The sequence below is a fragment of the Pavona decussata genome, unplaced genomic scaffold, assembly GCF_977016875.1.
Source record: "Pavona decussata unplaced genomic scaffold, jaPavDecu1.1 SCAFFOLD_46, whole genome shotgun sequence".
Lineage (NCBI taxonomy): Eukaryota > Metazoa > Cnidaria > Anthozoa > Scleractinia > Agariciidae > Pavona > Pavona decussata.
Genome location: NW_028145468.1, coordinates 1619462 through 1644389, shown reverse-complemented (window position 1 = coordinate 1644389; position 24928 = coordinate 1619462). Strand labels below are relative to the sequence as shown.

General features: G+C 37.5%; 2 protein-coding genes and 1 long non-coding RNA gene across 5 annotated transcripts in view; all 3 read right to left on the bottom strand.

Annotated features, from left to right (window-relative positions):
• Positions 1-265: 265 nt before the first annotated feature.
• Positions 266-10004, bottom strand: LOC146482408 (uncharacterized). Its single transcript, XR_014864111.1, has 3 exons — positions 9665-10004; positions 8976-9044; positions 266-3380 (listed from the first exon to the last, which is right to left on the bottom strand). It is a non-coding gene; the product is annotated as an uncharacterized LOC146482408 (long non-coding RNA).
• A 1686-nt stretch (positions 10005-11690) lies between these two features.
• LOC146482405 (uncharacterized) overlaps positions 11691-24928 on the bottom strand; it is a 28423-nt gene continuing 15185 nt past the window's right edge. For both annotated transcript variants that reach the window (XM_085107258.1, XM_085107257.1), the window contains exons 11-20: positions 17146-17200; positions 16606-16634; positions 15926-15971; positions 15641-15688; positions 15464-15517; positions 14887-14918; positions 14604-14649; positions 14355-14383; positions 13100-13145; positions 11691-11956 (exon numbers count right to left, since the gene is read on the bottom strand). In XM_085107258.1, the coding sequence (XP_084963384.1) occupies positions 11879-11956; positions 13100-13145; positions 14355-14383; positions 14604-14649; positions 14887-14918; positions 15464-15517; positions 15641-15688; positions 15926-15971; positions 16606-16634; positions 17146-17200 (463 nt within the window). In that variant the 3' untranslated portion in view covers positions 11691-11878. The remainder of the gene's footprint in view (positions 11957-13099; positions 13146-14354; positions 14384-14603; positions 14650-14886; positions 14919-15463; positions 15518-15640; positions 15689-15925; positions 15972-16605; positions 16635-17145; positions 17201-24928) is intronic.
• LOC146482407 (uncharacterized) lies at positions 17363-24117 on the bottom strand. Of its 2 annotated transcripts, XM_085107259.1 has the most exons (9): positions 23718-24117; positions 23129-23199; positions 21897-21958; positions 21743-21806; positions 20844-20887; positions 20199-20232; positions 19737-19777; positions 19603-19648; positions 17363-18192 (listed from the first exon to the last, which is right to left on the bottom strand). In XM_085107259.1, the coding sequence occupies exons 1-9, from the start codon at positions 23734-23736 to the stop codon at positions 18091-18093; spliced, it is 483 nt and encodes a 160-aa protein (XP_084963385.1). In that variant the 5' UTR covers positions 23737-24117; the 3' UTR covers positions 17363-18090. The 2 variants fall into 2 exon arrangements, with proteins under 2 accessions (XP_084963385.1, XP_084963386.1); XM_085107260.1 differs by lacking the exon at positions 17363-18192 and having other exon boundaries at positions 19524-19638.

Sequence of the window (24928 nt, the reverse complement as noted above, 5' to 3'; positions counted from 1 at the left end):
ATACAAGCATCTATTTTTCTGGTCTTGCTATCAAAATCAAAAATATTCTTTTCTTCCATTCAAACAACAACAAAAAATTGCGTAGTAAAAAGTTCCGCCTTGTAAGTTTTTGTAGTTGTCAAGGGAACGTAAGGCTCCAAAGGGAATCCTTATTCCAAAGAAAAGGACACAATTGTATTACGCAATTGTCACAGAAAAGCAAATGTGCACGAGCATTTCTCATTGTACAAAACAAAAGTACCTAATGAGCAATTAATTGAAGCGATTGAACCAAATCATTTATTTTCATTTTGAGCAAAAACCCTCGGGGAAAGGTGACAATAAATTAAAAGCTTCTCTAATCCCTTATGTTCTCTTGACATATCATAACAGATAGTAAACTAGTGTCTGGTTGAAGTAATGTTTACAAAAACGCTTTTAAAAAACGTCTTCGGCATTCAAATTAGGCGGAAAAACAGTTAGAAAACGCAAAAGACTGTTGAATCAAAAGTGCGATATTTTTTCTCGAAAAGTATTCAGGCAATTGGAACTCGGTAAGAGATCATCAAGTTATTCAACTCTATGAAAATGGGCTTTATGCCGTTCGCTATTTTTTTCTTTGAACAATGATTTGAAAGAAAGGCTAGAGGCAAAATTAAATTTGGAACAGACTTATTAATTGACTTTCACACCAGTAACTACCAGTGGAATACAAGATTATGCATTCTTTCATCTCACAAAAGATGAACCTATCAGTCGCATGAAAGGAACTTCTTGTTGTTCGAAAGAACCAAATCTTAGTTATATTTTAGTAGTCCATTGCCTTGAAAATCGGAAAATAATCTTACCAAATTATAGATAAACAAACAACCATTCTAACTTACAGAAAAAGAAATATGTAATTTTTTTTTTTTTTTTTTTTTTGCGTTTAGGCGTTGGCTCTCTCTCAGTAGAGCTGTTGTTTTTAGGCTTGAATTGTTTGCATTATCTCAACCAGACATAAGTTTTAGTAGTGTGCTTGATATTTAACACTTTGTTTAACTATACTAGTGTTGCACTGGACAAGGGGAATGAGTGAAAGCTATTAATTTTCAATAAGAATTGGCAAAGAAACGAAAGGAAAAAGACAAAGAAAAATTGCGACAAATGAAAACAAAAACCAAAGAATCACAAAGGACATTCGTGTTGAATTTGGACGAAATTTGGCTAAAGAGTGAACAGAATTATTTTGATTGATAGTTGAAAAGAACTTTCTAAACGAAATCCATTCACCAAACTTGTATAAGCAAGCTACCGATTATCTCGATCAGTGAAAACTTAATAACCATAACGACAGATTGTTTGCCAAGGAACTACAGAACTTTTTTTTAAATATTTTGGCTAAAAGGGTTAAAACAGGAGAAGGAGTTAATTAACCAATTACCAAATGAAGATTGTCTTTATCAATCACAAACGTAAAATCTGAGAAAAGAAACGAAAAATAGAGCGAAAACGATTTCGAACAACACTTAGAATGGACTGTCTTGATACTCGAAAACGAGAATATTTTTTTTCAAATTTGGGAGTGGGTTGTACATGTATCATTTCTAGATGCTTTCACCACAAATGTCTTTTCCTGTGTAACACTGTATATGGATCGACGTTTAGTACTCTGCCGGTTGAACAAGGTCGCAAAAAGCGACATTGCAAGTTAGACTAGTTTGCAACAGTTTTGAAGGAAAAGACATCGAAGTGTCAATTCAATGTTAAAACTTTCTGAAACAATCAGTATTTCGCGACAATTCAAAAAAGGTTTCTTCTTTATGTTGCAAAATTTTGTCTTGAATTGCCATGTCGCTTCTTAATTTCTAAAGTCGTCTTCACTCGGCAAACTACTGAAAGTTTCTAATCTCGTGTTGTCAAATAGGATTTGGCGTGTTAAAACGTTGCAAAAAAAAAACAGTTTTCAGCATGTTTGAAAGCCATTTTTGCAATCTTATTTCTCGCCAATTTGTATTTGGCAACACAAGTTTGCAAACTTTTATTTAGCTTTGTAAAGATGACTTCAGATTGTTACGGCATAAACCACCTCGGAAATGAACCTTCACTGAAACGAACGCTTTGTTGAAACTTTTAAACTGATGCTTTTTAAATTACCCAGAAATTGAACAAAAATTGACAGTTGCTTTTAAGTTTCAAAATTTGTAGGGTCTCTCAATGATTTTTTTGTGAGCGTGAAATGTTCAAAGTGTAGCCCGTAATTTTTTTGACCAAATTTGTTGCCAGGAGAAAGGCTGTGCAAATTTTTTCAAATTTTCCCGCCAAAAGACTTAGTATATATAGGAAAAAAGTTTATACACACATTTTAATAAATTGATTCTTACTTAACTAATTAACTAAAAGTATTCATTGTATATAAGACAGAAAATAAAGGACATGATAAAATTGAAACAGTTGTTTGCTTGAGTGTGACTTTTATTGTTGAGATCAATAAGTTCTTTAATTATAGTGGTATCATTAAGCTTACTTACTGCATTTCAAACATAAAATTGGCCATGAAAATAAAAAAAATACGGCGCATGCGTATTTTTGGCGCCCGTATTTTTTTTAAGTCTTTTGGCGGGAAAATTCAAAATTTTCAGACAGGTAGTAACGAAATGGAAAATTTAAAAAAAAAACGGCGCATGCGTATTTTAAACGCCCGTATTTTTTCTAAGTCTTTTGGACAAAATTAAACAGCAGTTGCCCTAACAACGAACGAGAGCAATATTTTCAAAGTTGTGTGCAAAAATTTATTAATTTAGAACATGCGTCAGTCAATCAAATTTGATTAAAATATGAACGATTGTGGTATCTCAAACTTTGCTGAAAATGTCCATTACTAGACAAACTAACAAACAAACGTCTCGCAATTGATTCAGAGAAAAACTGCTAGTTTTCTAAATTTTGCAAATGAAAAATGAACACGAAGACGCACTATAGACAAGGACTTTCCATGAAAATCTTTGTTTCATTTACTTGTTGTGCAATAAGCAAATCAAATAAATTGACATGTGATTTAGTCGAAATCTTTATTACGAAATCTACGGTTTTAACAGAGATTGCACTAAAAATGTTTGGACCTGCTTACAAAATCTAAACAATGTGGCTTACCGAAGAGTGAAATTTCTTGAAAGCGATAAAAAATGCAAAAAATGCATAGAAAATTCACGTGAAAATTACATGCTAATCGAGGCTCTTTGATACAGAGCGCGTTCGTGTTTACAGAGTGAGAGAGTTCGATTCACCGAAGAAAATAAAGTGCGATCTTAGCCGGCTTTTGGAAAATAATTAATACTTATATTCTACCTTGACTAAAAAAGTGCTTGACTTGCTTTTGTTCCCATGCTTGTGTCGTCAAGGCTTGTTGTCTACAAAGCGACCTGAAAAAAAAAGGCAAAATCTACAATTAAAAGTTATTTATATATTCGTTCAGTCTACAAGGTCAATCTTTTAAGGTTCAACAACTTTTTTCTTTGGAGACGAAAATATTAAAAACTAACCAGTCTCTTGTATGCACAATTTACGTTTTGCTCAACAGGAATGCAATTAAATGCATTCAACACTTATTTGAACTACGTGCAAACCTTTGGTACGCGCGCGGCCAAATTACATTTGAATTGGGTAGCTATGGAGAAACCCTGGAGTTCAAACAATCATGAAAGAGCTCTCCTTTTATCTGTCATTGTTCAGATTTAGTTTCCCGTTTGCGTAGGGCTATTGAAGGATATGCGGAGAGTTTCCAATGGTTTGTATAACCTTGTTCCAAGCATCTAACTGCATCTTCTCAGTTTCGCCTTCAAGAAAGGAAGAGAGAGAAGCCTTGGAATTCTTTCGCTCACCAGAAAATGAACACTTACAAATTGTGCGCAATGTTATTCTGTGTGTCTCAACCTTAGAGCGATATTACAAGAGGCACTTTTTACACAACAATGTTGCGTTGATAAACTAACTTCCACTCACCGCTATAACACAAAATACTCTGCCAAAAAAAAAAACGTCTCCATATTTTTTATTAAAGATTGGGAATTTACTCTCGACTTATGACTTCAACGAGCTTTTAATTAAGAGAATGGCAGAAAGTCAGCAAAAGAAAGGTCTCCCCAAAAAATTATAATTGTTAACAATTTTAATAAAACAATTAACAATTCCTCCTTGGTAATTGTCAATTGTTAGTTATAATTGTTAATTGTTAGTTGAGCTAGAGTCCTCAATACTATAGACACCAATAATCAGTATCCATTTTGGCGCGGGCCGTAGAACATCCGGGGCCCCTTCCTCGAACAGCTCGAAGGTCCCAAAACTTAACGGGCCTTTCGAATACCGTCTCGATTCATATCGATTGGTGTTGAGTGTTAGTTCAAACTCGCCAATATGTTGTTGATATTGAAAAAAATCAAACCTTCAAAATCAATTAATTGCTAGGGAATTTAAGAAAACTCTTTTCTTAATACTGAATCGCTGATGAGATCTAAACATTGTACACTTAATTAAGTAAGTTCTCCCCCTTCCAACTACCGCCACTACTGTCCACCCTCCACAATGCCCCCTCTGTTAATTACTTGTTACTTGATTGTTTTGGAGTCAAGTTCGGTTATGGTTAGTCAATTCCAAGCGTGACTACACACCTCTCCCCTCCCTTTCCACCCTGATAATTGTCGGGAATTTGCCATTTTCTCTTCGGAGAACAGAAAATGCGCCACGGTGGGGTCGGCCAATGCTGATCCAAAACCCTATGGTAAGGTTTAGCTTAGAAAATTGAACAAATGCCCCAGCCACGGGTTTTTTGCTAACAATTTAGAGAGTAGACCAGCCACAAGTCTACCTTCGATGCTTAGTTTAGTTCAGAGCGTCAAACTTAAATCATTGCTCGTCTAAAAACAAAATATTCAACATGCAGATATTAACCCTAGACCGGGCTTTTTTTGTCTTCTGGAGCCGGGGGGTGGGGGGTGGGGAGCGATTGGGCCCCCTTTCGTAATTTTGCAAGTATAAAAGCTATGACAGTGAGACTTAAAGGATAGATAGTACGTCCAAAGATGTCTCCTTTGAGGTTCATATCGCGAAGTGAGGACGTCATATGTCTTGGTAATAAGGTCATGATTGCTAAATGGCGGCCATCTTGGATCCGCCATCTTGGATTTCTGGATTCTAACAAAACTTCAGGAAAGCGCCAAAATTGAAAGAAAAGTGACCAAGACCAATAAAGGAACACTAATATTAGCTAAAGACGCAAACGTTACGGGAAGAAAAGTCATTTGTCTGCATTTTAAAAACGGATTTTCTATTTTCTGAAAAAACTGCCTGTCAAAAGTTGGTTGCCATGGCAACATCAAAGTCAAGAAACACTAACTGACCACACCAAATTTTTTCCAGGTAAATTTCTGAAAAATTTCTGAAGTTTCAGGGTGTTTGCACAAATATTAAAAAACTTATTTCGGTTCAAAGTCGCCGTGGGCACAATCGAGTAAAATAATCCGGCCCTAATGGTCTCCGGAATCTAAGTGGGAATTGCCACGGAAGAGAGGTGTGTGGTCAGGCGCGTAGCTAAGGTTTCGATAGGGGTGTTCGTTGAGCCCCAAATCTTGCTGAGCGCCGGAGGCGCTGCTACTAGGGGGTCCGGGGGCATGCTCCCCAGGAAATTTTTGAAAATCTAGGTTCCCAGAAACCTCATTTCCTGCATTTTGAGACACTTTTTAGGCAAATCACAACTTTGTTTTACAGCAGCTAGATATATCATTTCGACGTCATAATTGTTTCAACTTAAACAAGAAAGTTCAATGTACATTCCGCGCCCTGTCAAGTTCTGATAGCTATTCGATCCGCTGATAGTCATACACCAAGCTGGTAAACTGCATCATTCTCGGGTGTAGGCCTTCGAACAAATTGACTATCTCGTCAAGATTGACAGGCATATCATATTTGATATGCATTAGAGCCAGGGCAGACAGCCTACTCTCTCCCATGGTTCACCTCATGTATTTGTTGAACCTCCTCATTGCGCTTATGGTCCTTTGACATTTACAAGTGAATGTTTCCAGGCGAACTTGTGCGTAATTGCGCGTGAAACTTAACAAGGCTTGAACTATTAAGTTTGAAGTGAATCTCCTTTCAGAACAATGCCGCATTCAGAGAACAAAATGTATCGCAAAGCTTGCTTTTCTACGGCTTTTTCGGGCGGATACGGTTTTACAGCAAAAATGAAACGTCATTAAAATTAATCTCCAAGGGTTCTTGCCAATTTTTATTTTTACTGAGGATAAGACATAAGGCCTAAAGAACGGGTTTATATCTCTTTTTTTCTTTGGTTGATGTGTTTCGACCACAGGAACTTTATTAAAAGTGTTTCTTCCGCCATTATTGATCATCGAAGAGGGTTCGTTCGAACCCGTCAAACCCCCCCTCCTACGCGCCTGGTGGTAGAGACGGAACCCATCCCAGACTGTAATCGTTAATATCCCTTGAATTATCCGAGCGATGAGGACTAAATTTTTAAACTTCAGTTTAGAAATATCACATTTTTTTGTCTATAGAATGGAAACGTCCACGGAAACGTCTTTATCCATAAGAAGCATGTCACCTGAACAAAATGGCCTCTGACAAAACCAGGTTTTATGGCTTTCTTCTCTCTTTTAGTTTTGGAAATAACTTAGTAGACTGTCTTTGATTTTATTCATTTCGCTAACTTTCAAGATCCAAGGCCGATCTAGCTGGTTATATTTTAATACGTTTGCCCAATGTTTCGGTCAGACAAAACTAAACCTAATCACGGGATAAAAACTAATTAAGTATAAACGGAACTGCAAGCTTTTATTGTATTTGCTGTAAGATTTGTTGGTGGAAAACATTTTACATAACCAAAATCGATGGTTTACATGTAGAGAAGGAGATCCTAGAAGGCGGATCATCCTAGTGCCATATGTTATCTGTATTCAGTTTACATGCAAAAAGTTGTACTTGGCCCTAGCGCTAGGATCTTCCTTGCGATAGGATCTTCCTAGCTGAGGGATAGGAAGATCCTAGTACTAGGAAGACCCTAGCTCCATGTAAACTAGCCTCGCTCGGAAGATCCTAGTACTAGGAACAAAAAAGAACAAAATGGCGGCAGCCGAGCGTTCAGCTTCTAAAGGCCGACAATTTTTCTTCTTTTCCTTCTCCTCTTGGTAACCACTCCGACCGAAATTTCTGCATGTAAACCAAATGAAAAGTTGTTTCGCCTTCTATGATCTTCCTCCCTCCATGTAACAGCCCCTTAATCTGGGTTTTAGGGGTAAATATAAAGCTCCTCGAAGATTTGGTCGCTTGTGATTTTGTTACTGTGAGTAGAGACACGTGTCTTTAAAGGGTACGTTTCCAAAGCCATTCATTCCCAGATCAAAACTGTCAGCTATATTGCTAGCTTTGCGTAGGTGTTCAAGACACAAAAGCAGGGTGACAATGAATTCTACCCCATACCTTTGGTCATTCACTGGACACGTTTTACGACAACAAGTTTTGTTTTTCACACTCGGATAACTTAGTAATCTTTCCCGCGAAAATTTTTAAGACTTGCCTCGTAATTTGGGGAGTTCTATCCTCCCCCTAGTTCCCCTGCCCTCCCCCACCCTCCCCTCCCCTCCCTTTCCCCATTTTTGCTCCTTCTCTCCAGTAGATGTTTTTTTCTTCTCATGCCCGCTTGGATAGAAAACGACTGCTGCGTAAGCTGAGAACTCTCGTTCAAAAGCTCTCGCAAAATTTTGAATTGACCGCATGCTCGAAATAATTCCCGAAGAATGACCCTTAATTTGAACTATCACGTATTTTCAAGTCTTTTGAGGGCATCTTGGACAATTTTTTCTAAACTTCCCTGAACAGCGAACAAAAATACCATTTGCCGCTCAAAAATTTGGTTTATCCGAAAACAAATTGTTTTGACAAGTAATTTAAATTTTCGAGCGAGTCGAACTTCACTCGTTGCGCAATTGCGCCTTATGGGCTGCTTATTTCAAACTTCATTCTAATTTTATTTTATTTTATTTTACTTTCAACTTTAATTTTGACATCACATGATGCTTCATACTAAAGAGATTTCGTAAATTTTCCCATTTTTCTTAGGGCCGAGACACACGGTGTAACCCTGAGGCTAACATTGGCACAATATCGCGCACAAGAAAGTTGGAGCGTGTGATGAAAGGAACTTCTACTCTTCAAAACAAATTGACGTTAATTTTTTTAAAAATTGTTTCTAAATTTCAAAGCTTAGTTTAAATTTTAGTGTTCTAAAAGTTGGATATGATTACCGCACGTTTTCGCGCGTAAATTTCGCGCACGCCGCCATTTTGGATTTTATGACGTCTCACGGTTCCCGCTATTGCCAGGAAGCGGATTTTCTTTTGTGTAGAATAATTGGGCAGCCGTATGACGTCATGGAATCCAAATCGGTGGCGCGAAGAAAATTTAAAAGCGAAAATACGCGCTAATAATATCCGATTTTTAGATCAATAAAATCTTCCGTTTTTCAATCTAGCTTTGAAATTTAGACACCATTTTCAACAATTTAACGTCAATCTGATGGCAGAGTGGAAGTTCTCTCTAACTATATGAACATTTTCATCATTCTCCTCGGTCGAAAATGTTGCGTGCAAAATTTTCTGGTATGAACACACCGTGTTATGTGCAACGCTACGCGCAGTGTCACAGCACGTTTCAGAATGGGTCGATATCAATTCCAAATATTCGATGTCATTGGCATTAGGTACCGATACTCAAGAGAAATAAATATCGTTTTTATAGGTCACGAGAAAAAAGAGCGTGGAAGTCATTTACCAGGTAAAAACGTGACGCGTTATTAGAGAGTAACTTAATATTTAATCACGATGCCGGCTTAATATTGTAAGATTCCTACTTTTTTTTTTAATTTTTAAGGGCCGTGGGCTTCGAAAACCATCTTCAGCACTTCAATTAAATGTTAAGACAAACATAACTTTATCAAAACTCACCATCGTCAGCAATATCTTTGATTTCCTTCTTTTCTCCTTCCCGTCAATCTCCCTGCTTGAATTGAATCCCTATCAAAGAGAATACACTTTTTATTGTGAGGGACTATTCAAGATTCTTGTGGCAGAGAACATGTTTGAGGACGCTTTGAACAGTGAATGAGGCTGGGTGGACTGTAAAGGGGTGCAGACGAGTTGCATACCAACCCAACCCATCAAAAAAGTGAACGGAATCAGTGTTCTATATAAAACAGTACGTGGCGTGTGAGGGCTAAATGCGCATATCAATTTGTTTGCAAGGCGAATCCTGTCCTTGAAAACCTCCTCAAATGAATCCCCAAAACCACGAAAACCCCACACGCGAATTCTGCCAGTGAGGGCATAAAGACAAAACCGTTCATATTCACCACCACCATTAAGTTTGGGGTAGCTTTTGCTTGTGTCTAGACGTCCAAAGTTCGCGAGGGCAGATTTGCACTCTTCTCGTTCTTGCTCTATTGCTCCCCCCTCTCTCCCCACTCCCACCCCCGACACATACACCAAATTCCGGTCAGGATTTTTGGAATTTATTAAGCCTCTGACAACTTTAAGCAAAACGAATGACATGGCACGAAAATTACACTAATAACTTGTAACTTGACTTTTATTTCAAGATTAACTTATAAAATCTTGATACATCGCAACGAAATTACCTGTCCCAGAATGAATGTTCCTTGAAGTTTCATTTTCGTTAATCCAGCATTGATGAACGTCAAAGCCTTGCTCTCCTCGTCGTTTTGTCTTCAGTGGTGCTTGTTTTACAGTCTTGTGGTTCCCCCAGCGTTTTGAAGTCGCCTTGAAGTTCTTTAGGTAGAGATAATACTCCATAAAAGCTCCGAAACAAGGATATCTGAGATACTGGATGGTTAACTCAATTTGCGAACGGCGCCATGTGCAAGAGGATGAGAGATGAATTAAAGATGATTTTTATCAGTGTATTTGCAATTCAAATTGAATTGCAATTTCAAATTCAAATGCAGATTACAAAGACAAGTAGAAACATACAACAATAGACCTTTATCACTACGCGGCCATGTTGAGTCCTAGGAGAATAAAAAGCTTTGTTTTTGTACTGCAAGCCTCGGCCAGACGCGAGTTCAGTGAAAGGCTTGCCGTGCGAAAAAAAAGTTTTTATTCTCCTGAACATGGCCTCCAAGTAATAAAGGTTTATGGACTGGAAATGATAAAAAATAATGAAAAAATTAGTTAAGGGACGCGAGGAAAAACACAAAAATGCAAACTTTGTAAAACGGAAGTTAGTCAGCTGTGGAAAAATACTTAATTAAAATTGCAGCCTGCAAACAGTCAACTGCGGGGGCCTCCGCTTGGAGAGTGAACGAGAAAATGAAAATTTTTTTAGCTGACAAAATGCGCGTGGTTCCAGTTCCTTTACAGGTGAGCTTATTTTGGCAACCTAATATAGTCAATCGTCATTGGTTGGACATCTGCAGAAGAGACCGCCAAAATGAAAATAAATAAACAGATAAATAAATAAAAAAAAATAAAGCTTAAAACTTTGAACTTAAGGATGAAATTATGGGATGTGACCAACCAATCGGATGGAAGATGTCGAACAACAATAATATTTTGTGATAGAAGCGCAACGAAAAACTGAACATATACCTTGAGCAAAAACAAACCAGGACAAAGCGAAGAGTGCGTAAATTTACCAGTAAGGCTAGCACGTCCGAAAGTTTCTTCTTTTTGTGATTAAGCTATCTGAGCTGGGCCACTTTTTCTTTTAATATCTTTTTCTTCCAAACAGCCAGCAAAAGGATTGGGGAACGGGTTTCCTAGAACTTTTGTAAACCCTCCTTTCTGAACCATCTCAGCCGGCAGAGACTGAGTATCAGAACTAATGTCTGGCACTGGGAACGAAGAAGGAAAGGGAAGGGAGGAAGGATGAATTAACACTCATAATCATAAATGAGTGCCGCTTCCTTAAACTTGGGTTTTTCAGCATTACTGTTTCAAGCTAGCAAACAGTCACTGTGACCCCCTGTTTATTTTATTTCATTTTACATTACTTTCTTTACCAAATTTTCGTAGAGCCAGCAAGCTGGGACAATTTTTATGAAAGCTACGACATTTTTTAAAGTATACATGTTACCGATGAAACTTCGTCCATCTTCAGTAGGAAAAACGCGCTAGTGGGTGTGAAACATTTATTGTCATGCTGTGGGCAATAGGAAACATGGGTTTCGACTAAATAAATATTACACTTATCTCAAATATAGTTGAATTACTCATGATAAAGTAGTCTTAAGTCTTTCCTGATCACTTTTTAGTGTTAACGCTTGCGTGCTAAGCTGCCGCGCCTAGGGTTTCAATACCACGGCACGGTTACCAAGACTTAACGAGTGCATGCTGGCCAAATAGAATGTTAGGGCTATTCTACAAGAAATAAATGGGGAGAAACGACCAGAAAAGACAAAAGACTACTTTATTGTGAGTAATTCAACTTAATTTAAAATAAATGTGATCTTTATTTAGTCGAAACCCATGTTTCCTATTGCCCCTGGTCACGCTGTAATTAGCCATATTGTATATTTCTTTAATTTATTTCACAACCACCAGCGATTTTATTCTGTACTGAAGACGTTGTAGACGTTTGAGTGGGTTAATGTAACAGGTCATTTTAAAATTCATGCGGAATATCCCGTTTATCACAAGAAAATAAGAATTTACCTTACAACACAATTTTCATGTCAAAAATCATCCATTTATTTAGCAAACATCTCACAATCTCTTCCTCTTTTTGTATAACTAAACGTGCATGAAAAAATATTTACAAAATAAATCGTTTTCAGTTTTGTTCCAGTTAACAATGGTAGAATCTATTCACAGACATTTAAAGTGTGAACAAATCAGTTTTTTGAGCGGCGCTTGAGCAGACGGCGGAAAAGTTTTCGGAAGAACCCAGGCTTCTTCTTTACTTCAGAGCTCTAAAAGAAAAACGAAACGAATTAAACTGTGAGATGTAAACGCAGTCAAAAGCGTCAGCGATGCGACCACCAATACGCAATACGCCGGACAAATTCTGCCGTATTAACGAGGTGCGTGGATGAAAGATGGTATAAGAAAACAAATTAGTTCACAAAGTTTTGTTTTGAGCAAAAATAAGGTGATCGTCATGACAAAGTGGATATACGATCTACTCTGTTTGTGGCGAGAGGCACTAATCGACAGTTTTATTGCACTGGGGGCATAATTTATAACAAACTTGACAATTATTTATTTGTTTCTACTGACAGACAAACAAATGACAGCAAATTTGCATCATACTTCCCCTTTAAACATTAACATTTTAAACGTTCAAAGGTTTGTATGTCAAAACAGAAAAAAAGTAATGGAATTCCTGTATTGGCTGGTTCAGGAAATAAACACGCTGTTATAGAGTAACATAACACAAAGGAAACACAGACAGAGGGCTACAGGGATTAAGAGACTCTTAAAATTTGTGAAAGAAGCTCCTACGATTATAGCGCAGCTATACCGAAGAATCTGATTCGTCCCCAATCGTCTCTCATGGTCGAGAGGAGTAGCGCGAGAGAGATGCCCTCGGGGGAAGATGGGAAGGAGGAAGGAGGGGAGTCTCTCTTTCTCTCTTCCTTCTTCCCGTCTTTCCCTTCGTTGCATTACCGTCCTAGTCTCCTCTCGACCGTACGATATCATAAGAGACGACTGGGAACGAGTCAGCCTCAGAATCAATAAGAACTCAAGTGGTTCTTGTTTTATAGGAGGTCAGAACCCCTGACAGTTTGTAGAAACAACAGTGCTGGTACCATTCCGCACACACGCAAGCTAAACAAAATGCTTCGTCGCGAATCGAAGCCGACTTCGCACAATCGTAGGTAAATCTGTATTATGAAACAAATATAAAAACTTAACTTTGCTTACTTCAGTTGCAAGGAGGTGACGAGAGCACTCAAAAAAGGGGGGAAAACAGTCGACTGTAGCTCGTGTCTCAGCCTACACTTCTTTCGTGATATTATAACTTCTTTCGGCGCGTTTTATAACAGAAAATTTCACGGTAAAGCTTTAATGTTTAGTAAATAACTAAAACAGATTTCAATGATCATACTTACTTCGGCCTGGAGGACTGCAATTTTCTCACGGACGGCATCAATTTGGCTGTAGACAAAAAATGGCAATATAACTATAACAAGGAGCCGCTGTCAAATAAAAGTTGGGAAGTGACTTCCGCTTTTCTTTTCATGTGATCCAAAAACTTTTGAGGTTATCCTAGCTTGATGTCATGGAGGCGGAAGGGAGAAATTGTTCAAAACTTTGCGCTACTATATAGAACGCGATTAATTTTGTTTGCCAGTTGTCCCACAGGCTTATTATGCTCTGATTGGTTTGCTGTGCTTTTAAAGTGTTTTTTTAGTTTTTAAACAAGATCCATATTTTTTTAAAGCTTTTTAAACAGATTAAAATTAATAAACTCTCAAAGACTGCTTCATGTCAGGGCAGGCTTGAAATGCTGACACTTCATCAGTGGGTACCTTTGAGGAAGTAAACACCCCCCCTCCCCCCAACCTGTCCCCCGAAAGGTCAGAACGCTAAGAGCTAACTTTTCTCGAATGGTCCCTGGGCGGGACGTGAAGTGTGCCTCTGGTATTGACTGACAAGCCCCAATATAAAAATACAGATTCTTCCTACCGTTCTCTACATAATACTTATGGTAATAATTGGAAGAATGTCGGTACACATGAAAACACTTATCTTTGGGATCATTACATCTATTCTCGTTGACTTATACGTTTGGTCAAGTAGTGGCAAAGAAAGGAGAGTGTAGACGGTGATCAATATTAAGGCTTAGAAGGTGAAATGCTAAATGTTTATAAACATCACTGGAACTAGAATGGCACAATTATAAAAAATCGAGAGCTTCATTAAATTATATATTACCAATACTCGCGCTCTATATATGTTTTTTTCATCATATAAAAAAAAGCCCCCTTCCTAATAATGGAAAGCATGACAGACGTAGATGAATGGCCCATTGATTTTCCGAGTTGCTTTGAACCTCATTATGAAAGCGAGGCTAAGTGCAAAGCTCTTCATGTGAAAATGAGTTTCGTTTGCATATGAATGAAACAGCCGTTTAAGGCCTCAATTGAACAGTTTTATAACTTTTTAACCATGCTGCTGAAGGACAACATGAACACATTACTAATTTCAATAATAAAAACGACGGTATGCGAAGGCTCTCGCTTCCATAACGAGGCTCAAAGCAACTCAGGAATGGCCTTTATCGCAAAAACAAACGCGATTAATTTGGATACACTGAGAATAAATTAAATAATACAGATTTACTGTCTCAAATTCAACACTTACTTTTCTTTTTCGTTGATTCTGATCTTCATCTGAAAATTAAGATTAACGGGTTAATTAAACTTCGGAGGTTCTTCATGGTTTAAAAACATAGCCGCCATCTCTCTCACTTACACACACAAATGGAGAACAAACTTCTTGCTAAAGGTCTCAGGCCGTGTACAGGAGTTTGACAAAGTTTACTTACGATAGAAAAAGATCTACAGAAGACCCTGCACATAAATCATCGAAACAAACATTACAAATCTTTACCTCAAGCCGCCATATCGCGAATTCGCGGTCGATCGCAGCATTTTGACTGAAATTTAAGAAATAAATTTGTTAGAAATTCGCAATACCTACATGTCATTAAAAAAAATATTGTTGACTACCATTTCGTATAATAAATTTTAGAATGTGCTTTTTGTTGTATGTATAGATAATAATAAATAACAAATCGTCGAAGATAAAACGCAGTTTTCAAAGCACTTCTGCGACTTTTTAAGAAGTGCTCAATTAAAATGACGAGTTAATGATATAATTGATGTCCTATTACCTTTTAACTTCGGCCTTCTGTTTTTCTAATTCCTGTAAGCAATCAAAGCAATTGGAGTTTGAATAAAAATCCAGTTTCAAATGAAACTCTTGCCACCAATGTGGTAAGAACCCAAGGGGAATGGGGGTGGGGGATTGGCCCTAAACGTTCACCACCCCTGGTCCAAGCACTTTGAGTCATCCTTGGATGACATCACCTCTATCCGAGTCCAATTGGTTGAAACTGATCTCGAGGCGTGGTAATGTTCAGTTTTGCCAGCTAGCCCTTGTTGATGTAGTGGATATAGATAAGAAACAAGGTTCAAATTACCCGGGTTCGAGACGCGTACACTATTCTGCAGCTGATTTTTAACTTTTTTTACTGTTAGGTTTGAAACTAATTTTCTGTTGTGTGTACATCATAAGCTGTCCAACTATGTTTAACAGTATCCGTTCTAGAAACAACAACTTGTTCTTTTCGATTCTCGCCATCTTTACTATGGACAAAATACCACCCCCTCCTCCCTCGCCGCAACCGCCCACCCCTCTCCCAACACGACCTCTGTCGTCATATTACATGCTTCACTTTTAAAACTAACCGCAATTCTTCGTTCAAAGTCGTTGATGGACTTGTACATGGCCAGCCGTTTTTCCTAACAAAAAATTGGAACAAGATATTGAGTATTTCATTATAATAGCGTGTGAAATCTTTCCTGAAGCGTGCATTGTGATTTGAACGACTTGTAGTAACTTACATCAACGGAGTTACAACAAACCTGGATTTCCTCTTTAATCCTGTCTATAGCCGCTTGCTTAGCTTTATTCTGCAAAACAAAATGGAAATCCCTGATATTGACAAAATTTCAGAGTCAAGTTGACTCTGAAGATGACTTCATATTGTGGGGGTAGTGGTTCCAGCTACAACTCTCATTACTTCACATAAAAAGACAAGCCGAATAGATTCCTCATGGTTGGAAGTTACCAAGATATATTATACACTGCCAAGCATCTGTGTGAAATGAGAACTAAATCGTGCACATTAAAACATATCTTTTACCTACCGCTTCACGCGCCGAATTTAATTCTTTGCGGGCACATTCCAGCTTTCTAGAAATAAGGTAAAATGATGGTAATGTTAACTTCAAGTACTTTCTGTCGTCGGAGTGTAGCAAGGTATAGTCGCATCTCGACCATTAGTGGTCCATACGCCCAGAGCATGAAACAATTTGGAGAATTGCTACTCCCCTCCTCTCCCCGATGGGATGATAGTTCATCGTGGGGCGTATACCCCCAGTAGTATGTTGCCGGTAATTATTTTTTTTAATTATACACCTGGGTGAAGAGAGACAATTTGAAGCAAAGTTTCTTGTCTAAGAAAACAACATAATAATGAAGAGAGCAACCTACAATCCCGGCTAAAAACGATAAACCGGTTTCGACGGAGCTCATCCCCCTTCCCCTTTTCAATGTTGCTTCCTCCACAAAACACGTTCCATTCTAACCACGGTTACGAGAGGGGTGTCTAAAAAATATCTGACCCAGATTATAGCCTGGAACCACCGACCCTCCGATCTTGTGACAAAAAGTCCCGCGGCATTGAAAATCCGACGCGCTAACTACTTCACTATGCGTTTTGTATTCGTTTGTATATTGAGATGGACAAAATCAGTTACAGTGTACGTTACAAGCAAAAACCAGTGATCTAGAATCACAATCGTCCAATCATTTCTTGAATACTCACTTCTTTCTTTCCTCCTTCTGTTCATTAAGCTGGAAGATTAAAAAAGACATAACATTAAGTTATTTTAGTCGGTCCACAAAAGGCCATTTACGAGTTGATTTCAGCCTCATTACGAAAGCGAGGCTTCGTGTATGGCTTTTGTTACTAAAATTAGTTTTCATTCATACGCAAACAAAGCTAACTTTCATGTAAAAAGTTTGTAATTAGCCTCCCTTTCATAATGAGGTTCAAAACAACTCGGAAATGGCCTACTCTTTAGGTTTTTTTTTTTGCTAAGGCAAGTGTTTTATAAGCTAAGAATAAATTCAATTGAAACGTTATACAACCGGTACGTGCCATTTTCGTAATACAAGGAGGAAAAGATAGAAAAGACAATCACCAAATAGAATAGTTTCCTCTGCTTTTAAAAGTCTCCCTTAAGTAATGTTAATGTTTTGATAAGACGTCTCCCTTCCATTTTGCAGTTTTGCTATTTAACTCATTTAAAATAACTCTTTTCGCTAAAAGTTGACTATTTTTTTAAAGAGGACAATGTGGTACCTTCTGTGCCTTCATTTTCACAGTGTTCACCTCCTCCTGAACAGTTATAAGCTCACTGTGATTGAAACAAGGATAAAATTGATTCAAATTCCAATTTTCGAACAAATATTAAATCCAAATTTGTACTCTGGGTCTACGAGAAAGTTAAGGAAGTAAAACATGTACCTTTGGTGTTCCACGACGATAGCCTTCGTCATCTGTAAAAGGCATAAAAAAAAGATACTTATGAACTCATGAATTAATTTAAGAAGGATGGAAAAATTGGCTGAAAGACTGACCGATCGATTAGCTAACTAACTGCGGGACTAACAAACAAGCAGACAGACAGACATACTGGGTGGCTAACTGTGGACTGGCCATTCACCATTCACAATTCGAAGAAAGTACATGTAACCGGTGCCAAGCGCGGGAAATCGCGGGCGAACAAGGACAACCCACGGCACCGAAAAAGAAGGAGAATGGTACATTTACCCATAATTCTAAGCGTTCCTATAGACCTATTGTCTGTGTTAGGTTTGCAAGATGTTGAGGTAAAACGTACAGCTGCCATGTTTTCCGTACGAAGGAGGTTTTGGTTTTGCTTCTTCTGTATTGGTTGGGAAAATGGCCCAATTTTTGTAAAGCAATCAGAGTGCGCAGTAATAGAACAATTTCGTTATATTAAAATTCTAGCTTGGCTACAAGGCTTTTTGTTGTTTTATTCCCCTAAACCTCCTAGCCAAGTACGAAATTGGCCAATTCGGAAACGAAAACAAACGCGTTATTACTTTAAGCACTTCATTGAAAACCGTTCTGTTTCCCAATGTATGACATTTCAATACTCGGTTCCAAAACATTGCAACATCGCATCATTAAAACAAAGATCCCACTGAAATCAGTCATCTAGGTTTGTGGCTCAGTTTAAGAAAATGGTTGGCGCCATCAAATTATATAATTGCGCACAGCTCAGTCCCCAAAATAAATAAATAAATAAAAAAATAAATAAGCTGGACAAAAAACCTTGATATCGAGTTTCATCGCATCAGTGGACTTCGCTAGTTGTTCCGTCTGTTTGAAGAATAAATAATAGAATTCATTAGGATTGATAATTTTTAAAACTAGTGCCTTGTGTACGTATTTGAATGATAGCAGTTGATAAGTTCAATTGGCCACTGTAAAGACATTCGAGAGCTGTCGAGATATTCGAGATATGAGCTCTCAAATCACTTTACTGTGGCCAAATTACCTCACTCGGCAACTCAGCTGATAAAGCTAAATATTCGTTTCCAGTCCCTCACCGACGCAGCACTACAGTTTCTTTAGAAACTCGCTCCCGTAATAATACAGCGATGAATCCTTGAGAACAAACCTTGGAAATTGCTTTCTTTTTTTACCTGAGCCTTACGCAACTTATTGCACGAACCTAAAACAAGTGAGTACTTTTATTTTTCAAGAGGAAATAAACGCAGAAGACGAATAATCTTCCAAAAAGGGGGTAATTATCACTTCTATCATGAAAGTCACATCATAGCTTTCACGGGTTTTATTCGCGCCGCAAACTACTTTACTTCAGACTTGAATTCAGGAGGACCAACCGGGTTTAATTCCCGCTCTGGCAACTTGCTGGAGTTGGAGTTATTTCTCGGTAGTCCCGAGCACAACTCTTCAGCCACGCTTGTATAGTGGGATGTAACCATGTTATGTTCAATTGAAATATTTTCTTGTGAAGTTTGTTGTAAAATTCACGCCAGTTATTAATTTTGGATTGAAGTGCTCAGAATTAATATTTTAGCCCCCCCCTCCCCCCCCCCCCAAAAAAAAAAAATTGAGTTACTGCCATGACTACTGTAGACAAAAATCGTCGAAATCATCAAATTGTAAATTTTGCGCTACCCAGATTTGAATCAGAAAACTGATTCATTACCAGATTCGTAAAGTATGTTGTGTTTTAATCAAATGGACAAAAATAAAGAAAGTTATGTAAAATTATGTAATTTTAAATAAATCACTAAAACATTTCAAAAACTGAATATGTATGTGGTATAGTGAATGGATCGTAAATTAAATATTTACTACTTCGAAAAACGTGACTTGCAAATACTGTCAATGTGTGTCTTGAAGTCATCGTTTGAGGCAGACAAAGTTTTACCGAACTTTTGATCCTGAGAATAGTAAGGTTTTTATATTTTAGATCGTTAGCATTAAACTTCTTGTAATTTTGAATTGATACGCTTCATTAAAACACTCAGAAACGAGTGATAGATTTTTGTATAGCTTCGTAATATCGATTTTGCTAAAATATCAACCATAATAAACCTCACTTCAACAACAATAACTTGTGTAAATTTCACATCGATCTGTATTTAGAGAAGACCACCAAATGGCCGGTTGAAAACGCGAGAAATGGCGCTGCATCGAGACACATCGAGAAAGGAAGGGAAGAAAATGCGATGACTATAATTACAAGGTTGGACTTACTTCAGCTTCCACCTCCTCAAGTTCCTTTCCTAGCTCCTGAATTTTCCTAAAAATAAACGAAATCATGGTTAACTCGCTGCAAGGAAAACTTTCTTCCCTTAAACTTATCATTCGATCTTACTGGTATCAATTACCTTTCCTCCTCTGCCTTCAGTGCATTGACTGTTGCCTGCGACTAAAAAAAAATAAAACATAGATGTATTTTCAGTCAGTGACCAAGTATACTATTTGGCCTTCCAATTACTAGTTCGGATGCTCTACTACTGAGCTACAGGAGACTCGTGGGAGCTAAGAACATTAAACTAGGTTCATGAGACAAACATCCTGTGTACTGCTAGAATTTGAATGCCGATGAGTGGCATATGAGAAAAAAACATGTGATGTTATGTTTTATATCGCCTGTAATTAGATGATAGATGTTTAATATACCCAGGCATAAAATTCTTCCTTGTGTAAAGCAATACCAAAGATGGACTTCATAAAATATTCAGATTGTACCGACAATAAAATGGTCTTGGAACAGGAACTTGAAGAATATGAAGTTTTGCTCAAGAAAGTAAGACTAAAGAAAAACCAAAAGAATTAATAATTATCACCTGCTCCCTTGCAGCTTTTCTCTCTTCAATTTCACTGAAAACAAATCCAAACGAATCTTAATTCAATTAAGTTTTTTTCCGACACACAACTGGCAAATAAATGTTGAGAAAATGTCACATTTACATGCCATTAACAGAGACATTTTAACTGAGTGTTCAAGCGTTCGTTCTCAGTCTCCGCCCGCTTCGTTTCATCCTATTAAATAGAATGAAATGAAGCGGGTAGAGACTGAGAACGAATTAAAGGTAAAGATGAGATTTAGGTTTCACTATTGATTGCGAAAAAAGAACTAAAGTTTGCAAGGTGTCTTTGTATCACAACCAAAATTACTCGGAGGGAGCTTGCTAAATCTCTGAAATTTGATCCCGTCAATTCAAACTAAGGTTTGCATTGAGTAATTACATGATAACGGATTTGTTGAAAGGCATATTCCATCACAATTAAAAATAGATAAGGATGTTAGTTTCAAAAGAGACTTTGGTGCTGCATGCAGCTTTCCTTTTTTCAATTTCACTGAAAACAAATCCAAACGAGTCTTTAATCAGATAAGTTGTTTTCTTTACCTTACACAACTTTGGCAAATATATGTAAAGAAAATGTCAAATGTAGACTCTATTTGCGTATCATTTTCAGAGACATTTTACCTGTTCAAGACCTCGTTCGCAGACTCCAGTCGTGTCATGGAATTCTATTAAAAGTAAAGATGAGACTTATGTTTCGCATTGAGAGCAAAGAACTAAAGTTTGCAAGCCGTCTTTGTATCGCAACTAAGATTACCCGGAGGGGGGAGATTCTTGCTAAATCCAGAAAATTTGATCCCGCAAACTTAAACTAAAATTTGCATTATGCAATTAACTGATCACTGTTTTGTTAAAAGGCAAATTCCATAACAAAGAAAATAGATAGGGAAGTTAGTTTCTAAACAAACTATAATAACAATAATAATAATAATAATAATAATAATAATAATAATAATCGAATATTTATACAGGATAACCCTTCAGTATAGAATACTATTATTAACGGGGTCCTGTTGACTAAGAATTAAAAACTTACAAATAAGAATAACTAAAATATGAAAAGCAAAACATGCAACTGTGGCGCTGCATGGAAGGGGAGTGGAAGTGAGCTACGTTATTGGCGGAATTTTCCGCTAATAGCGTATCTATACACATCACTTACAATCCACAATGACGAAGGACTAATCTTCGAAACGTAAGCTCTTGTAACTCTTTAGGATGAAAATAAAAAAAATACCGCCCCACATGAAGGAGCCTTGCTAAACCTGGCTTCTAAATTTGATCCCGCTAAATTCTCGCCAGACAAATTAAAGGCCAGAAAAGAAAACACTTTATAGCCAAGGAATCACTCTTTATCATTCATAAACTCCGAATTGTGATATTTTTCGCTTGAAATATGAAATGACGTCTGGCCTATCCAAAAATCTGACACTTTGTTGATGCGCGCCAAAATTATAAACCCTGACTGTATAAAGTGATTAAAACGATCGCCAATATTGCCTTAAATGAATTCTGTTCCATACCTCAAGCTTGACCATCTCCACTTGATGGTTCCTCTCTAACTCATCGAGTTCGTTCTTCATTTCACTGTTTATGTAAACAAAACAACAGAAAATTGAAGATGCATGGAGCATGACTGATCCTCTTCGTCAAGTGAATTATAACGATTGTACTTACGTTCCCAGACCCTTAATGTTTTGAATAGCCTTTTCCTTATCTTTTATGGCGTTTCTCAGCACCTGCAGGAAAAAAAAATAAAAGATGTTCCTTTCGTTTAATAGAAGTAGTAAGGTGTTTGTATTTACTCGCACACTTAAGGACGGTACCTCCTAATACAGAAGTATTTTCGCGCAGTTTACGACTTTATGAAGTTCACGGTATATGTACATGTAGTTGCACGAGGCCGAGAAAAATTAAGGATTAATTTTCACGCGTATTCTCAAAGTTCTCTCAAATTGCCTGAGTCGCGCATCCGGACGATAATTTTCGAAAATTAATCTTTAGGCGAAATTTCATTTATGGCTATAGTTCTTGATTTAAATGTATTTTTGGCACAAAAAATCTGGTTTAAAAAGTCAAGCTCAAATGAACCTGAAAGAACTCGTTGTTGTCGGGTTTAAATGAAAAAAACCAACCATGAATGAAGAAATGCCATGGACAGCCAATCAGGAGCGAATGTTTTCGCCGCTTGCTCAATCAGGAGTAAGCAATTTTGCCCTCGGTAAAAGGAAAAGTAAAAAAAAAAATGCCCTTTATCCCAGCCAATCAGCATCCAGTTGGCTTGATAGCTCTGTTGGTAAAGCACTGCACCTGCATCACAGAGGTCAATGGCATCAAATCCGCTTCAAACCTGAATTTTTTTCCAGGCCTTCTTTCTTTTAGAAGCGTACATAACTTCGACGGTCTCTCATTCATCAAAAGCATAATTGCAACTGTCGATTTAATGTGATGTTTTTCCTGCTGATTTAATAAGTTACAGTATGTTAATTAAAAGTTAACTAGACTTCTGTAGGAAGTCTTCATTTTATAATAATTAAATGAAATATATGTTTTCAACTGAATATACTCTGAACCTTGTTCATTGTATTGGGCCATCCATTCGATAAGCATTACAGCTATTTGCATTGTCCAAAGTTCTTGCCAATTTTTTTAGTTCAGGTTTTCTTCAATTTACATTTACCCTTTAGTACAGATAATTGTGTAATTTATTACATCCTGTTGTAAATAGTTTAATTTGTTAATATCTTGTCGTAAATCAGCGTAAATAGGCAAAAAGGTAAATAAGGTTATTGAATTGGGTTAAATAAAATTCAGCTGCCATTTTCAATGTAACTGATAATAATTGAAGGTATATCAAATAAAACATTTCCCTCAAAAAACTGAAAATATAACCTTAATTGTAGTCTTACCATGTTCCGTATCTCTATTTCCTGTATTTGCCTCAGGAGATTATTTCGATTTCCGTAGGTTGATTTCCGACCTAAAACAAACGATTTGAGTAGAAACCATGACATTCTGTAGATGTCTGCCGTTTCAAAAGGACGGATTGTGATTAAAATATTTTAAAACGCAAGAAGCATTTTATTATTGGCAAAGTTTACCATCAAATGAAGTTATGTGGAAAAAAAAAACGAACTATTAGCATGACGTGGCTGTTGCTATGGCGTGTGTTTTCTGGCGCGCGTTGCTAGGAGTTCTTGCAGCACGGAAGATGATTTGTTTACAGCTGTTTAGCTTCGTTTCGTTTGTTTGTTTGTTTGTTTGTTTTAACAAGAAATATAATTGAATAAATGTAATTTTTTTCTTTTTTTTAGTCCCTTCGTAAAACTGTTATTTGACTTCCTATCTCTTCTCTTGAAATCTTGAAATGCTGTGCGTGAAAAGTTGAAATGTTCCAGTTTATGAAATGCGCTCGGTCAAAAAAAAAATGACTTTACCCTTGAACTGCGAAAAGCCTCTCGTCGCACAGTTTTCTACGATGTTAATTTGTAAATTTACCTTTCTTGTCGGACTCCATTTTGAAATCGATCTCTTCGCTCTTCTGTTTTCCGTACAATAAATAACTCAGCAAAAACACACGCCGTCAGCAAAACTAGCAAACTGCGAATAAAATTTCCTTTGTGACGTAAGACAAATTAGACGTCAAAAGGAATCTTGCGCGCGCAGAGCATCTCATTAGTGTAAACTTTTGGCATGAAATATCTTTTAATTGAGTTAATTAAGAAGAACGAAGGAAGAAAGGATAACCGCTATTTGTTTAGTAAATCGTATGCTACTTGCAGTCTTTTGTTTCTTTTAAAGTAAAGCGAAGGGAACACGCGAGCGCGCACTTCATTGCTCTCCGCCTTCACAACCGCGCGTCGCGTTTCCTCGCGCATCTCATCGCGGCAGTAAGTTTTTATATTCTCCTTTAAAACGGTTTTCAATTGAGTGTGGGTTTGCTTTACTGGTTGGCAAATTTCGCGCCATTTTCTCAACCGGTGGGAAGCCAAACCAAAACCAATAGTGCTTGGTCGTACGCGTTTTCCCGCGCTTGACGCAGGTTACATGTATTTACTTCGAGTTCTGATTGGCGGATTGCGCTGTTTACATCTGTTGTGATTGGCCAGAGAAATAACTTTGATCTTGGCTTTACAACACTCAATTGAAAACCGCTTTATCACGTTAATTTAAATTTTTGATGAAGGGCAGGTAACGCTGCTGAAAAATTAGTGAAAGTGATAACACGGTTTGAGAGTTTTGTCTTTTAAAATAGCGAAGATATGGTTCCGTTGTCAAAGTATTTTAAAAACGTTGATATGGAGATGCAGCCAAGTTCTGTCCGTCTCCACAATCTAAATTGACGGAACGCCATCTTGGTATTTCAAAAGACGAGACCTGAAACTTGCCCATTTACTAATTTTAAGTTTCTCTTTTCCACAGTATGAATGGGAATTTGTAACATGGCCTAGAGCAAAACTAAAATTACTGTGACAAACAGTAGCGGGTCCAGACTCAGATAAGTGGATGATTTGGAGAAGGGGAGGGGAGGGGAGGGGATTGCTCTCCATTGCTCGACTTGCTTATCTTCGTGAAACGAAATATCTTGGAGCTTCGGCCCGATGGGACGCTGTTTTGCTCTAAAACTAGTTGTGGGAGGGGCTCCCCGGGCCCCTCCAGGCGACCCCTGGCAGAGATGAGAGACTTCCCATAGTGTGCCATCAAATAAG

What these genes read in the sequence shown, in the direction of transcription:
- LOC146482407 (XM_085107259.1), bottom strand. An exon ending in TGGAGATGGTCAAGCTTGAG is followed by an intron (nt 20,888 to 21,742) that starts GTATGGAACAGA and finishes TACTTTTAATAG; the next exon opens with AATTCCATGACACGACTGGA. An exon ending in TTGAGGAGGTGGAAGCTGAA is followed by an intron (nt 18,193 to 19,602) that starts GTAAGTCCAACC and finishes TTCTTCAAACAG; the next exon opens with ACGGAACAACTAGCGAAGTC.